A 15525-nucleotide genomic window follows, 5' to 3' on the forward strand; every position below is an offset into this window, starting at 1 on the left:
AACAAAAATTTGCTATGCTGTACGTTTGTGAGACGGATATATCACAATATGCAGATCTCGTGTAGTGGTGTCCACTTCGATTCGAATTACAAATCGCGAATGGCCAACAAAAGTTTAGGGAGCACTCCCATGATCTATGTACTTTATGGTTCAAGACACCAATAAAAAAACATGGATCTAACCTCTTATAAACCTAAATAAATACGAAGAAGACAAAATTTAAAATTTAAATCGCCTTAAGGAATAACAAGAGCATAATCATTCGTAGAATGATCTGCAGTTTCTTTAAACATCCATCATCTTATAAATAAATTATAATACTCAAAATGTAATATTTTTAAATCTACCCACTTGTATGCTATTTGTAACTATTTTAATTCTATTTTCCTATTAATCATTTCCACCGAACGTTAAAAAATTTTACATTTTAACTTGTATCTTAAAATGTACGATTTTAATTGTCATTTACTCTATCTAGTACTTAATTTCATTCATAACAGTCAAGTACACATATGTAATAGAAGAGCACTGTTAAATAAAAAAAAAATCTTTCATCATTTTAATATTTTGATTTGATTTTGATTTCAAACGAAACAATAGTTTAGAATGTAGCGTTTCAGTTTTTAAATTAAATTATTACTTACCCAAAAGTAAAAAAAAAATAATAAAGAACATAGACATTTTAATACAGTACACATAAGTAGTTTATCATAGATAATATGTTATAATACAATAATTATTAAATTATTTTGACTTTAACGATAGAACTTCAGAATTCAGATACCTTTTTGTAACTCACCCCTGCAGGCTCTATTATTACTTGTTAGTCAGGATCTAATTTCACTGCCATAAATTTAAATTAACAGAAACCTAAGATTCTAATTATGACGTTCACTGCACATTGTTATCCCATAAATACGGTTATTATTGAATTTTGTATAATTTAAATATATTTAATGTTTACATATAAAAATAATTGTGATTTTATTCAACAAAAGCCTAGTGAGGAACTAAAAACGATTTAAAATTAGTTATCATGCACACATGGAACAGTGTTTCCCAAAGGTTGTGATATGGAATTTTAAAAGTGGGCTGTTTATGTTATCTGAATATTATTAATATCAAAATGAGTACTTGTAGTTCCAGGTCCTAAATTACTTGTTTTTGGCTAATAGACAAATATTTCAGAATCAGCAGTGACATACAATAACTAATAATGATGTGCTGCGATGAAAAAAAAAGTTTTGGAACCACTGACATAAAATGATCATTGTATAAGTCGGTAGTGAATCAGTCACAATACTTTACTGGAGAACGCCTATAATTAATGTATTTCATGATATTATGGGTTTTGCACAAAACCGAGTTTGTCTTATTTTTAAATATCTGAATCATTGTGTTAAGATACGGTCTTGTGGAAATACATAAAAAAATGAAGTTATAATATCTATCATTACACGAAGTTGGTGTTCAAGTGTTACCTCGACGTCGTAAGAGTTATCATCAGTATCGTCCGATAAGAGTATGCGCCGTGTGGCAGCCGGAGTCGTAGTAAACTATTTTTTGTTTCGTGTCCCTAGAGTTATTATTTGATAATGTACAGCTCGAGTAATTCAAAAACATGTAAAAATCAAATCGTTTTATTTCGATTGCATTTTTAAGATTCATTCAAATTACGTAAAGACGGATTTGAAGAACACCTATAATTAGTATATTTCATCATATCGTGGATTTTTCAAACTCAAAATTCGTATTTATCTGAATATTCTTCAATATCTAATCATAATATACTATTAAAATACACTTTTGTGGAAAAAAATATAAGTTTAAATTACACTATATATTATACCATGAAGTTGGTGAGCAAGAGTTTACTCGACGTCCCAAGAGTTATCATCAGTATCGTCCAATAACAGTGTGCATTGTGGCAGCAAGATTTGTAGGCAACTATTTTTTTGTTTCATGTCGCTAAAGTTATTATTTGATTACAGCTTGAATAATGCAAAACAAGTACAAAGTAATTTATTTTATTTTGATTACATTTTTAAGATTTATAGTAAATAATCTACGCGAGCGTACGTACCTACGGTTCTAAAATATAATACAATAATCAGGCTTTAAAACTTTCAAAAGGTTATTTGCAGACATTTCATTTCTAAAGGCGTAGGTATTGACTAGACTTACGAACAAGATTATACGGTAGTAATGTGAGTTGTTGATATAACGAGTGAAACAAGTTACACAAACGGAAGATTGAACGAACGTAGGTACGTAAGTCTACGGCAACAATTATAACGCACCTAACAATATTAAGATATTGTGATTTATACGTCATAATAATACAACACTTTTAAAACTTTCTTAATTTCAGAATTTCTAAGAAGACATCTTAGCATGCTCAAATGGTATGTTTTTTAGTACTATAGTTAAAAGTTTATATTTTATATCAAGCACACATTTCAGTATTTTTTGTTTTTACGATAAAAATATAAACGTGCACATTGTAATGATATAAAAATAACTCGGCCAAAATAATAAAGCAAATAAAATAAAATTGGTTAGGCAGGATACATTTGACTGTGAACGTAAAATATCTAATATTTTCAATAAACAATTCAAACATAAATCGAAATATTATGATAAATAATATTTTTTATTATTATCAAGCATACAGTAGTAGTATACATATATATATTTAATAAAAAAACTAATTTGTTTCCTTAAAAAAATAAAAAAATAAACCAATATATTTTCAGAACAAAATATAATATTCTTTTGCTCGTTGAAAACTATTTTTTAAGGTACACAATAAATACACGACCTCGTATGAAAAGAATTCGTCACGTCGTCGGTGTCTTTTGTTTTCGATACATATTAGATACTTATCGTCGGCAAAAGAAAATTGTTTTTACGTCTTCTGTAGTAAGCGACGAAGTGAACTATGGGGGCACCGAAGAAACAACCAGTAGCACTGAATTCACATTATTGATTAGGACAATAACCGATTATTAAATTTAAATTGTATGTAAATACCGCAATCAAACTAAGACGCAGTAGTAGAAGATGATCAGCTGCAACTGCTGATTATCGTCCAGCGATAAGTTTTTGCTTAAAAACGTTTCAATTCGTCCTCCAAACAACCACAAACACTGGAATTTATATTGTTAATAATGTTGGATAAAAGAAGGACCGAAATTCCGGTTTCAAGTTATTCGAATTCAAGAACTCTCGCAGTTACACATTTTAACCACTTGGAATTTAATAGAGTTCATTTTGACAAATTCTTTTATCCACAATTTTAAACCGGCAGACAAGTAGGTATAATCAAATCAAACAAATGTTCTTAAGTCTATACACATGTAGGTACCAAAAACATATATACATATATTATATATATGTAATATATACGGTAAACAGTATGTTACAAATTCAATATTATGCCAACAGCTTTAACCGGAAGTCAATTTAATCATCATCTATTCGACGGAAGAATGTGCAGGCTACTTTGAGCCGACGAGTGGAGAGGATTTGGACAGTTACGTTGGGGTTGTGCTCATTCGTGATCTCTCGGAGAACGGAGTATATTTGGTTTAATATTCTATCTAAATTCAACACGTTTTCTAAGAATTCAGGAGCGCGTTTCATGGCATGGACTTAATTATGGACTGGTTTATAATCAACGGTTTTATTATCAAACCAAAAATATATGGACTGCGTTTAGAGAGAGACGAGTTTCATCATTAAGTGGGAGAAACAGACTCCAGAAACAGACTGCGACTGACCCCAAGCCGTGGAAAAAGCACAAAACAATTATTAATTTTTGATTTGTTAAAGAATAAAGGTGTACGTTATGTGAGTTTATATTTTATTTCGTTTTAAAGATTATTAAAATGTAACAACCAACGTTAAAAAAAACAAAAGTAGGCAAATTATGTTAACTCATTTTCTCAAATAAAATACAATCATATTTACTTCATATCACTTTAAAGTTTAATGAAACACAATGTAAGCGAATAATAAAATATTTAAAAACAATTGCAATGGTTGATCGACTAGAGAAGATTGACATAAAATGTAATAAATAATATGTGCACGTGCATTGTGCATCATCTTTACACCACAATAATCCTTCCGGAAATGAAATTCTACCTAAATCGGTTAACAAAAATACTATTATATGAATGACCTCTTTCAAACACTAGTCTCGCTTTTATAATAAAATACCATTGAAATTAAGTACAAGTTACACCGCCGGCTGCTGATTTATGTGTCACATAGATCAACATTAAATTCAAATGAACCGTTTCTAGCTACTGACGTTATTAATGGCTATTTACCTTCCTGTGTATACATTTGAACGGTTTCATCAATTAATGTTAAACATTGTTAAACGTTCAATATTGATATTAAATAAAAAATATTCCCTTGGAAATAACCCTATTATGAGCACGTTGATCATATAAATATTATTTTTATTTTAGTTTAGTTTCACTGATTATATTATATTGATTTCCTATAACCCATTGGATCATTTGTTTTTTTTTTATGGAGAGTAAACAAAAAACAAATGTATCGAATTGACGTAAGTACATATTATAATATATAGGTATATGTATATAGAGATTGTCGTAACTTTATTTTACGTTATAATAATAATGAGTGAGAATTCTGCAAGCGTATGATTTATTTTTAATTAAAATATAATAGTTAAAATGTTTAATGCGATATAAAAAAATACATCTGTGCACCATGCAGGAATATCAATGTGAGTATGTAGAACTACTAACAGTAATTTGAAACACTTGAACGTATAATGGAAGTACTTAAAAAATCGATGAAAAAAAAATTATAATTCTACTTTAATAGTACACGAAAAGTTACTTAAATTAATTCAACAACGCATAATGACTTGGTGTTGAAAATTGTGTTAAATATTTTTCAATGTTTAATAAATATTTGTTTACTATTAAACTTATTTAAGTATTTAAGTCATGTACATTCAAATTTTAAAATTGTTTAGGTCAAAGGCTGAATTTAAAGCAAGTTATATATAGCATTATTTTTTATCATTGAATATGGCAGTTTACTTATTTCTTTTACAATCGATTGTATCTAATATAAATTATGAAACTCAGTTAGTTGTTTTTTTTATATATGACTTTATCTAAAACAATTGTTTAATGCATTTGTAAAATAATATAATATTATGATCGGCGCATTAGAACTGCCACTTTTAGATGGTTAATTAAATACTCACATCAAAATGTCACATTATTGAGTAAATATAAGTATGATTAAAAATCATAATAGAATAACATAACATAACGTCGTAAATAATGACTGATTATTCACAGTTGAAATTTCTTAAATGTCACGAGTAATGTACGGAAAAATATTTTGTTTATTATTTGTTAAAGTTATTATTTATTGCAGTGTGGCGTGAGTGCTAGTGTAATATTGTATCAAGAAAACGAATTATAGTACATCGCAATGGTATCACAATGACATTTTTTTTCATTTTAAAGTAACTAAATAAAACTGTAAATTTTGTTACAAACTAATTATGTGCAATATACATTTATTATATCAGTTTTGTACTTTGTTTAAAAAAAAAAATATGTTGACATTAATTTTAACGAATAAATAAATGTCCAAAATTATATAATATAAATATGTAGTAGGTACATGATAATCCATGTGTCTACCCACATTATTTCAAAAAGCTTAAACTTTTTCGAAAATATTATTTTTACATAACTGAATTATAATGATAAAATTTATTACATAAAATTTTTCATCATTATAATTTTTAAGCTTATAACTTTTTCAAATCATAACATACATTTTTAATTTAATTTTTCGGCTAGGAAAAGAATATTTTTCAGAGTACTTTGATGTAAAAAATCGAATTTTTAACGTATTGTCAATTATTATTGTTACAACTTATAAGCGTTTGAGGTTTAAAAACGAGTGAAGTTGTAGTGAACCAACATTCTTTGTGGTAGGTTAACCTAACCTAATCAATGGTGCCACTACAACTCCGCTCATCAAAACGTTGAATACTTTCAACTAAATGACTTCTCGTTCGAAAATCGATTGTAATATAACGAAATATTCCGAAAAAATGTTCTTCTTCAAAATGTGAAATTAAAAATGATTGTTATCATGAAAAAAGTAAAATTTTAAAAATATGAAAACGGGAAAAAATATAGTAAACATGTTGGTTTTCAATGGTATGGAATTGAGTAAAAAAAAAATGATAATAATACTAAACTTTTCGAAATAAAGGTAATGAGCGCAGACATGATATTTTAAATAAATGCATAGGCAAAACCATTTTATTTTTTAAGCTTTATTGGAGAGCCACGATTTAATAACGGTTGATTAATACTATACTATTTATACGATTTATACAATTTTACTACGGCTATCAGACTGCATTACTCATTAAAAACATATACATTACATTACTCAGAAATCACAAAAGTGCAAAGTGAACTAATGAACCCTTGAAATCAGTTTCTCGTTTATATAATTTTCACTTTGAAATCTCTCGTCTATATGTTCTCGAATAAAAAGTGCCTCCGCATTAATTGATGTTACGTCCAAAGACGCGTTTAATCGTATTATCGCGTGGCATACATTTTTAGAAAACGGCCAAAACGATTGGAGTCGAATTAATTGATTTGGACTGCAAACGGAGATCCGAATGCGACTCGATTCAATAATAACATAATATTATAGTCCGACGACACGAAATGACGTGCATTATCGCGTGGCATTAAAGTCATCGATTCGCGACGGTTTTATTTCAAAGGCATGCCGACTGATCGTAATACAACGACGACGCTAAACCGATATGCAAATGGCGTGCAATTTATTTCGTAACCGCAAACCGACAGTGGTCACCGTCACATCGTGTGCGGTACCTATATGTGTGTGTGCGCATATTTTATTCGAATGACCCGCTGGCATTAAACCGTAAGTGCGTCCTCGAAGACAATTCAGTACATATAGTTATCACACGTCGGCCATTACGCTGGTCTCTGGCGGAGGGAAAAACTTTCGCGTACGGTTGCCGTCGGAATTCGTTTTATTACAAAGGGTTTCAGCTTTCCGATGAGCTTTGCTTAATCGGAACGGGCACCAGCTATGCACAGTGCGCATATAGTTACCGACTGGAACTACGTTTTTAAACGATACTATCCGAGTGAAAGTTTTTCGACGCGTTTGATTAAATTTAAACGCGGGCACCGTACAATTATTTATCAATCAACTTCGAGTTGTAACGAGTAAACGACCAAATCAAGAGATTATTATACGCGATCCCGCGAAAACAAATGTCGTTCGTTCATTGCGCCCATAAATATAGTTTATTCCGAATAATACAATGACTGCAGAGCTAAAGACGACAAAGTGTCTACTGCGTACATATGGGCAGTTGACCTTATTATATCATTATATGTCTGCGAGTTTTTTGTTCTTTTGTTTCATCCGTTTTTACTTCGAGACCTTTACCGGGGGATTCTAAAAATTTACATTATTCGCGGTAGCCACGTTATTTGTTTTTACGACTGGTAGACCGCAAAGTTTGATACAAACATCCGCACTTATATATTTTTTAATGTAAGAGACTAAGTTTTGTAATTTCGCCCCGGTGCTCTTTAAATCAAAACTAATCCATTAGAATTCACCGCACAAATCTACAATCATCCCCACAACCATTAGTATTAACCGCCGTATAAATGTATATGTATACCAGACTTTTTGTATGAATTTTACGTAGGCACATCTGTGGTAAATAGTGAACTTCAATACCTACGTCTTGAAACGTCCGGTTGCAAATTCGTTTGACAATTCGATTTCGTTTATTTAGAATTAAAGAGCAATGCACCAGGACGAGAGTTTCGGTGGGGGCCCCACTGCACAAATGTCTCTTTTTATCTCCACGTTACACTCGCCCACCCGCTCATTTACCTATGACACTTTTCTTGGGTAAAACCAACTTCGGGGGGCACCACTGACCACAGATGCATTGTTGAGGGAAGACCGTGATATGATCCAGGACCGCCTGTTTGGTTCGAAACGTAGTATTTTCGAGTAAAATAATTTTGCACGATTGGGAGTGCAATAATAATATCGATCTTTTCGATTTGATCGTATCAAAGTCAAACGGTCGGTTGTGCCAGTTTCCGTCTGAATAAGTTCCTCGTCTGGATCTATAATGTCACACACATTGACACAATATAAAAACAAGTAGAATGGACTCAGCGGCGTGTTGACCGTGATTTTGAAGGGCAGGTGCCCGATAATTTTGGGCGGGTGGATGGTGAGTACTGGATTTAGTGAGAAATATCGTTGTACAAAACTAACTACCTATACTAAGATACTCAGTAGTACAGTACCGCAATATTGTGAATAACAACACCAAACATGACTATTTAAAGCATTATCATTTAAGGGGGGTTCACGCTTACACCGTGTCGTGTCGTGTCGTGTTGTATCTAGTTTTTATGATCGTGTGATCACATTTATCACGATCATCATCGTTTCGTGGGTTTTATACCAAAATGCAATACCAACGATACCAAAATTATTATCAATTCCAGTGATAACATTTTAAATTTAAAAATAAATTTAAAATAATTATCACATCAATATTATTTCATTATTCAAGTCATAGACCTATTAACTAAATGGACTGCGCCTTGAGCTCAAAAAAATCAGACAACATCTGATAAGCAAAAACCAGTATCTCGGAAGAAAAAATTAATATTTATTTGATTATTCCAAGACTTTTTATAATATTGATAAGTATTATCATAGACCTATTAACTGATAAGTAAAAAAGTGAATGATAAAAAAGTTAAAAAGATTAAAAAAATTGTTTGTTTACTTTGTCAAGCGCCTACTGCTCACGTGTTTTTTAAGAGTAAAATAAACTACATTTTGAATTCTAACTAGAACCGTGTTGTTTTATTGTTATTGCCATTTTTGAACGTTTTTTGTTGTTATACATACTTCATCAAAATGGTTTTGATGTGCTCAATTCCACTTTGTAACTCAGTACATAAGTGGAGCTGTAACAAAAAAATTAATAAAAATAATTAATTGCCCAGAATGTGTGAATGTTTTGTCTGAACAAAATTTAACTCCAATGCCTTTCATAGACATAAAAACAAGAGGAAAACTTATTAAACCAACTAATGACGTGACTGAGCTTTGTCGAATTGCAGAAAATGTTTTCCGAACACAACCATCGATATATAAAACAGTTGGTGCAACATATATAAGAGAGACATTTATAAGGAAATCATTTTCAAAGATCAATATCAATAAATACTTTTTAAATTTATCTGAACATATATATAATCAAGATCCAATTAGACTTTCTACTAAACATTGTTTCACTATGTTTCATTATTATATTATAGAAAATAAATTGCAGATTTGCTACAATAACAATTCAATTTGAGTTTAAATTTTTCTTTTAAATTACGAGTGTGTAAAATGTATAATAAGTGATAAAATTTCAATATGGAATTAAACGTATTAATTTATTGCATTTCGATTTTCACCATAAATAGCTATGCTCCGTATACTTGGACATTTTGAAGAGCGTCTTTAAATCGTTCAACAGACATTGGATACATTTAAATACTTAACGTACATAATAAAATAAACTACTATTATTATTACCATACATTCGAGAAAAAGAAAATAAAGTAAATTTTTAGTCTGGTTTTATGAAATCCAATTAACCCGGGTATACGCGTCGAATCGTCTGACAAATTTATCGAAAACATGATTAATATCGAACTATTTCATACCATCAAGGTGTATATAAAATATGAATAATATCTACCGGTGATTTACCGTTTAAACTTCTGTTACTGGCACTACCTACTCAAGCAAAAGCAGTGGTGGGGGGGGGGAAATAATTGCGAAATCCGAGGAACCGCGACACGGTTCGCGAGAAAAACATAAAACGATATCAATCACTATAAGGAATCGGCAACATTTAATTTCTCCGCACAACCGGCAAAGACGGTATATATCGCGGCGCTCTTCGAATATAATATATCCGTTCATCAGTCGTGGAAATCCGAGGTAAACGGTATATATGCATCCGCTAAATCCGTTAAAATGCACAGGTCGGGCACATAAATTGAATGTTTCCGATAACGGGACGACACCCAATTTCCTTTTCGCGTTAATTGGGTGTGCCCGCCGCGAGTTTCGGGGTGCACCATAAAATATGATAATATTCAGACAGCCGCGTAGCATGCCGAACACTAATATATAATATTGTTGTGTACACAGACTAAGTATAAGTTTCGTACGAGACGCAATAATTATCGCAAAATATCGTATACGACCGAGTTTAATATTTCGAGGACGCGAACACGGTCGCGGTACGCTGCGGGCGGTCGAGTGGAAGTCAAGTGGTCACAATAAGATAAGAAGTTAATAATAATAATAATAATAATAATAATAATACGAGTAATAATAATATGTCGTTGTTCGCGTTCATAATAATATACTGTGCGATATTTAACTCCGGAAAAGGTGGTCGCAAACGGATTTAAATTGGTTTGAATGAGTATAGTGAGTTGGAAATGAAACCCGGCGAAATGCAGGCGCAGATCTAGAACGTATTGACGGGGAGGAGGGGGGCCATCTTAAATAAAATGTCAGCCTATAAGTCTGATAAAAATGCAAGTAATGCAAGTCCATTTAAGCGCGAGTCTACGGGGGGTGGCCATGGCCCCTTGCCCCCTTGCCCCCCTCCCCCCCCTTGGATCCGCGCCTGGCGAAATGTGACCGTTTACGAGATTTGTTCTGACAGGATACACGCGCGGTTGTAAGCAAGACATGTTGGCCGGTGGGTTTTTTTTTTCAATGTTATCGATCTGTGTTATTGTTAGTTACTATAATCGCTTTTTTAATGCATAGTCGTATCGACTACTGTTAAAAATACATTACATATTTCGTGCTGTTTAAGCTCATACGTTTTATTACCCGGGTTTGTTGTCAGGTGTGGAAAAAATACCATTCGAATTATGATAATTTTTCAGTTTCGTATTTTGCATAATGTGTTTTAATTATTTATACGGATGTTACTGGTGCGCCGTGTAAAATGTGCAAAAAATTATACTTTATGAGCCGCAATTTTTAATTTCTGCCATAAAACGTGTTGAGTTAAATCTTAAAAGTGGTTTCGCAGTGACCATAATAATATAGCAGTGAATATATATAAATGGAATTAATGTAATAACTGCAGTGAATATAATATGTATTGTATTATTATCGCAGTAACATTATATTATGTACCGGAATATTTAATTCTCAGGTTTCAAATGTACAATTTAAATATAAATCTTTTTAGTTCGTAAAAAAAAAAAAAAGAATGGCATTTTCAAACAGAGTCCCCAAACGCTTGGTTTAGAGAGTAACACTGCGCCGCTAATAAAATGTCTGAAACAAAACAGTGGAACTACTTTAGAAGTAGTTATTATAAAATTTATTGTTAACGATTATTATGACGTGCATAATAGGTACTAACTACTCACAGCGGGCAATGCCTATATCGCCAATAACAATAATGATGAAACATAAAAGTTATTCATAATGAAATTCAAGCTGGGGCACAAAAACTTTGGTAAACATTTACGGGATTATTTAGATTCATCTAATTCGAATGCAATGTCTTTGCAGTCAAAAAAAAAAAATGTACATTTCTTACTGTTGGTAAAAAGTCCGATGGTGTAATAAATAATAACTCTACGTAATTGCAAAACCGGTTACTAGGTGAACTATTGTCTTCATTAGGTTTTTGATAAAAGTCGTGTGCAAAGTCGTGTATTTAAATATAGTCGTTTAAGAACTGAAAATATTAATTTTAAATTTTCAAAATTTGTCGCCACTTCCTTATCCCATAACCGCAAAGCTTCGAAGGATGAATTCATTTCAATGCGTCATACTTTTATCATTTTTTTTAATAATAAACCAAAATTATAATATTATATTATGTGACGACGTTGTGTTGCAGGATCAGCGACCGTTGCAAATGATCAACGAAACGTCGGCGGCGGCGATCGAGCTGGCCGCTGCGGCGGCGAACGGCTGCCAGAAGTCCGGCGGAAACGGTACGATGTCGGAATCGGCGGCCTACGTGACCGTGATCGCGGTAATCGTGGTAACCACGGCGCTGATCGTGGTCACCGTGTTCGGCAACATACTGGTCATCATGAGCGTGGTGCAGTACCCGCCGCTGCGGTCCGTGCCGAACATATTCATCGTGTCGCTGGCCGTGGCCGACCTGACGGTGGCCATAGGCGTGCTGCCGCTGAACGTCGTCTACAACGTGACGGGCAAGTGGCTGTTCGGCGGCGTCGTGTGCAAGCTGTGGCTGACGTGCGACGTGCTGTGCTGCACCGCGTCCATATTGAATCTGTGCGCGATCGCGCTGGACAGGTACCGGGCCATCACGCAGCCGATAGCGTACGCGCAGAAGCGCACCGTGTCCCGGGTCATGTGGACGGTGGCGCTGGTGTGGATCGCCAGCGCGGTCATCAGCTCGCCGCCGCTGATCGGCTGGAACGATTGGCCGGACGTGTTCGACGAACAAACGCCGTGCTCGCTGACCACGCACCCGGGTTACGTGGTGTACTCGTCCATGGGTTCGTTTTACATACCGCTGGTGGTGATGAGCATCACCTATCTGAGGATATACGTGGCCACCAGGCGGCGGCTGAGACGCCGGGCAAAACAGGTGGCTGCGTCACTGCCGGCGGCGGCGGTCGGTTCGTCGTGCAAACGGGAGGACGCGGCCACCGGCAGCGGCAAGATCAAGATGGCGGCGGACGCGGCCACCGGTGACTCGGCCAGCAGCAGCGACGAGGTGGACGCGGCCACCAACGGCACGGGCGGCACCGGCGACAAGCAGCGGTCGGGGCGGGGCGCGCCGATGGCCGTGCGAGCGGCGCCGTCGATGGGCAAGCACGTCAACCAGCTGCTGGAGCACAAGCAGCGCATATCGCTGTCCAAAGAGCGCAAAGCCGCCAAGACGCTGGGCGTGATCATGGGCGTGTTCGTCGTCAGCTGGCTGCCGTTCTTCGTCATCTACCTGTTCTTCCCGTTCTGCAAGTCGTGCTGCCCGCCGTCCAAGGTGCTGGTCAACGTGGTCACGTGGCTCGGCTACCTCAACTCCACCGTCAACCCGATCATATACACCCGGTGCAACATGGACTTCCGGCGGTCGTTCAAGAAGATCCTGCACATGGACGAAAAGCACCAGCACTTGCAGCACCACCACCGCTGAATGCAACGACGGCGGCACATATAGGGGTGTTTGGGGAGGTGACGGCGCCCGCGACGTTCCGGAACGAATGTCGTCCCTGAAAGTTTCGGAGGGTTGGATGGGCGGGGATGAGTTTTCGCGGTTTCGCCGATCCATTTCCTGCACGATAATCGATATTATTTATTACACACGACGTGCCACGATCACATTATATATTATTATCTTTTTTCAGAAGCTGACCTGTAAAAATTGTGTGTACCTATGCGTGCGGGTGGGCATGGGTGTGTTTGGATTTGTATACGGTCGTGTATGTGTGTACATTATAACAATATTTTATCGCTGTATTTTGTAATCGATTTTCATAAGTGTTGTTTTGACTCGTACACAGTCACTGGCATTTAATTTTGTCGACGTACCGCATGTTTAACTGGGCAAACGAACCAGCAGTTTATTTTTTACCGTAAATCATCGAGTCACTTTTTGTATAGTAAATTTAGACATTTTTACTCTTAAGATTTCATTTGACGAAATACAAAATGTATAGGGCATAAAACCTTTCGCTCAAAAGTTGTTTTCCCTTTTCGTTCGCGTTCACACGATTTGGCGATCATTTCAAAAATTGAGCGCTTACTTGCTTATGACAATTTTTGCAATAGGTACTCATTATTTAAGTTTTGAAACGATATTATTTTAAGACATTTAGAACACTTTAAAAACGAGTGCAGTCAGAATGCGTGAAGGCCGTATGAAATTAAAATTGTATTTTTTTTTTTTTTTAGAGAAATATGAAATATTACGCGTGTTCGTATTTTTAATATCGAATAGAAGTGTGCAGAAAAAAAATGTAAATCCCCGCAGCACAGATAAAAAGGTTTTTCGTACTCTGCTGAAACTATAAACTCGGAATTTCCAATTTTCACATCATATCCAAAGACATATTATTACGGTTAGTTCGCTATGGGAATTCAATTTTGTTGGAAGGCTTTACAGACCAATCCCATATTATAATAGTATAACCTTCCCCGTGCGTTGTAAATTATAACGTTCAACTTAAATTGGATAATGTGTATGGTTTTTTTGCGGTAGAACCCAACCAAGTGTTTTCGAAAATGTCGATTGTAGGTACGTGGACGATAAAGGACGAGCCTAAACTTTATCATAACTGGGCGCACAGTGCCTCTTCCAAATATCAAACACAATACAAATATAATGATATTATGATAAGTACGCATAAAATATTCATAATAATACCATATACTACTACTCACCCGAAAGCCGAATATTGATGACCGGTAGAACGTTGCGAGTGCGTCTTATGCAGAAGTTTGGCAAATTGTGATCTAAATGACTGAAAAACGATAAACGGTGAATTATTCGGTGTAGATTAAATTCGATTTTAACCTGTAATGCTTACAATGTATATCAACGAGCTTAACAACGGTTGAAAGACAGCTTGGGATGTCGAGTTTATTAAAACAGTCTTCGTCATAACTACGAAACGATACTCGTTACATTAAAACACGTTTATGTCAGAATATGGTATTGATTATATGTTGTTCGAAAATGTGTGGTACCTACTTGTCTAGATAAATTCTTGAAAAGCTACCCCGCCACGATGTTCAAAAGGTTTTTTAAAGAAATATCCAAACTATTGTTTTATTAATTATGAAAATTTGTCCTATTTCGTATCCAGTAATACAATATTGTAAGAATTAATTCATACGATTCGCGACATTAAAATATAATTCACTGGGTAGGTACATCAGACGTTAAAAAAATTAAAAACATTAAAAGTCACACGTCGTCTGTAAGATCGACACACATACAGAACAGCTACTGTAATGTTGGACTAAGTGATTCATCAAGCATGCTTACCCCATTTTTTTCTTAAATAGGTAATTTAGCTATTCAAAATCTACATTTTTGGAATTTTTAAATATATTTAACGATCATATTTTTAATATTCTTGAGATTTTTCGTGATAGGTACTTAAGAAGTATCCTGTGGAGATACAAACTTCTTGCGAGAATCACCCCCCCCCCCTCCTCTTTATACTGTAAATTATTTAGTGGATGATTTATCTAGTCATTTTGAAGTATCAAAATCAAATTCAAGTTAGTAGTTTTTGAGTTATTCAAGATTGTGTTCTAATGACAAAAAGACCATGATGATGGGTTTGGAATATATGGTGTTAGGCGTAGGGCTATATTGATTTGAATATT

The 15525-nt window shown here is 34.6% G+C and overlaps 1 protein-coding gene across 4 annotated transcripts in view; it reads left to right on the forward strand.

Moving 5' to 3' along the window:
* LOC111042682 (octopamine receptor) overlaps nt 1-14081 on the forward strand; it is an 89302-nt gene extending 75221 nt beyond the window's left edge. For all 4 annotated transcript variants that reach the window (XM_022327370.1, XM_022327368.1, XM_022327372.1 and 1 more), the window contains one exon: nt 12053-14081. In XM_022327370.1, coding sequence (XP_022183062.1) covers nt 12071-13324 — 1254 coding nt within the window. In that variant the 5' untranslated portion in view covers nt 12053-12070 and the 3' untranslated portion in view covers nt 13325-14081. The remainder of the gene's footprint in view (nt 1-12052) is intronic.
* Nucleotides 14082-15525: the final 1444 nt, after the last annotated feature.

The sequence above is a fragment of the Myzus persicae genome, unplaced genomic scaffold, assembly GCF_001856785.1.
Source record: "Myzus persicae strain clone G006 unplaced genomic scaffold, MPER_G0061.0, whole genome shotgun sequence".
NCBI classification, from domain to species: domain Eukaryota; kingdom Metazoa; phylum Arthropoda; class Insecta; order Hemiptera; family Aphididae; genus Myzus; species Myzus persicae.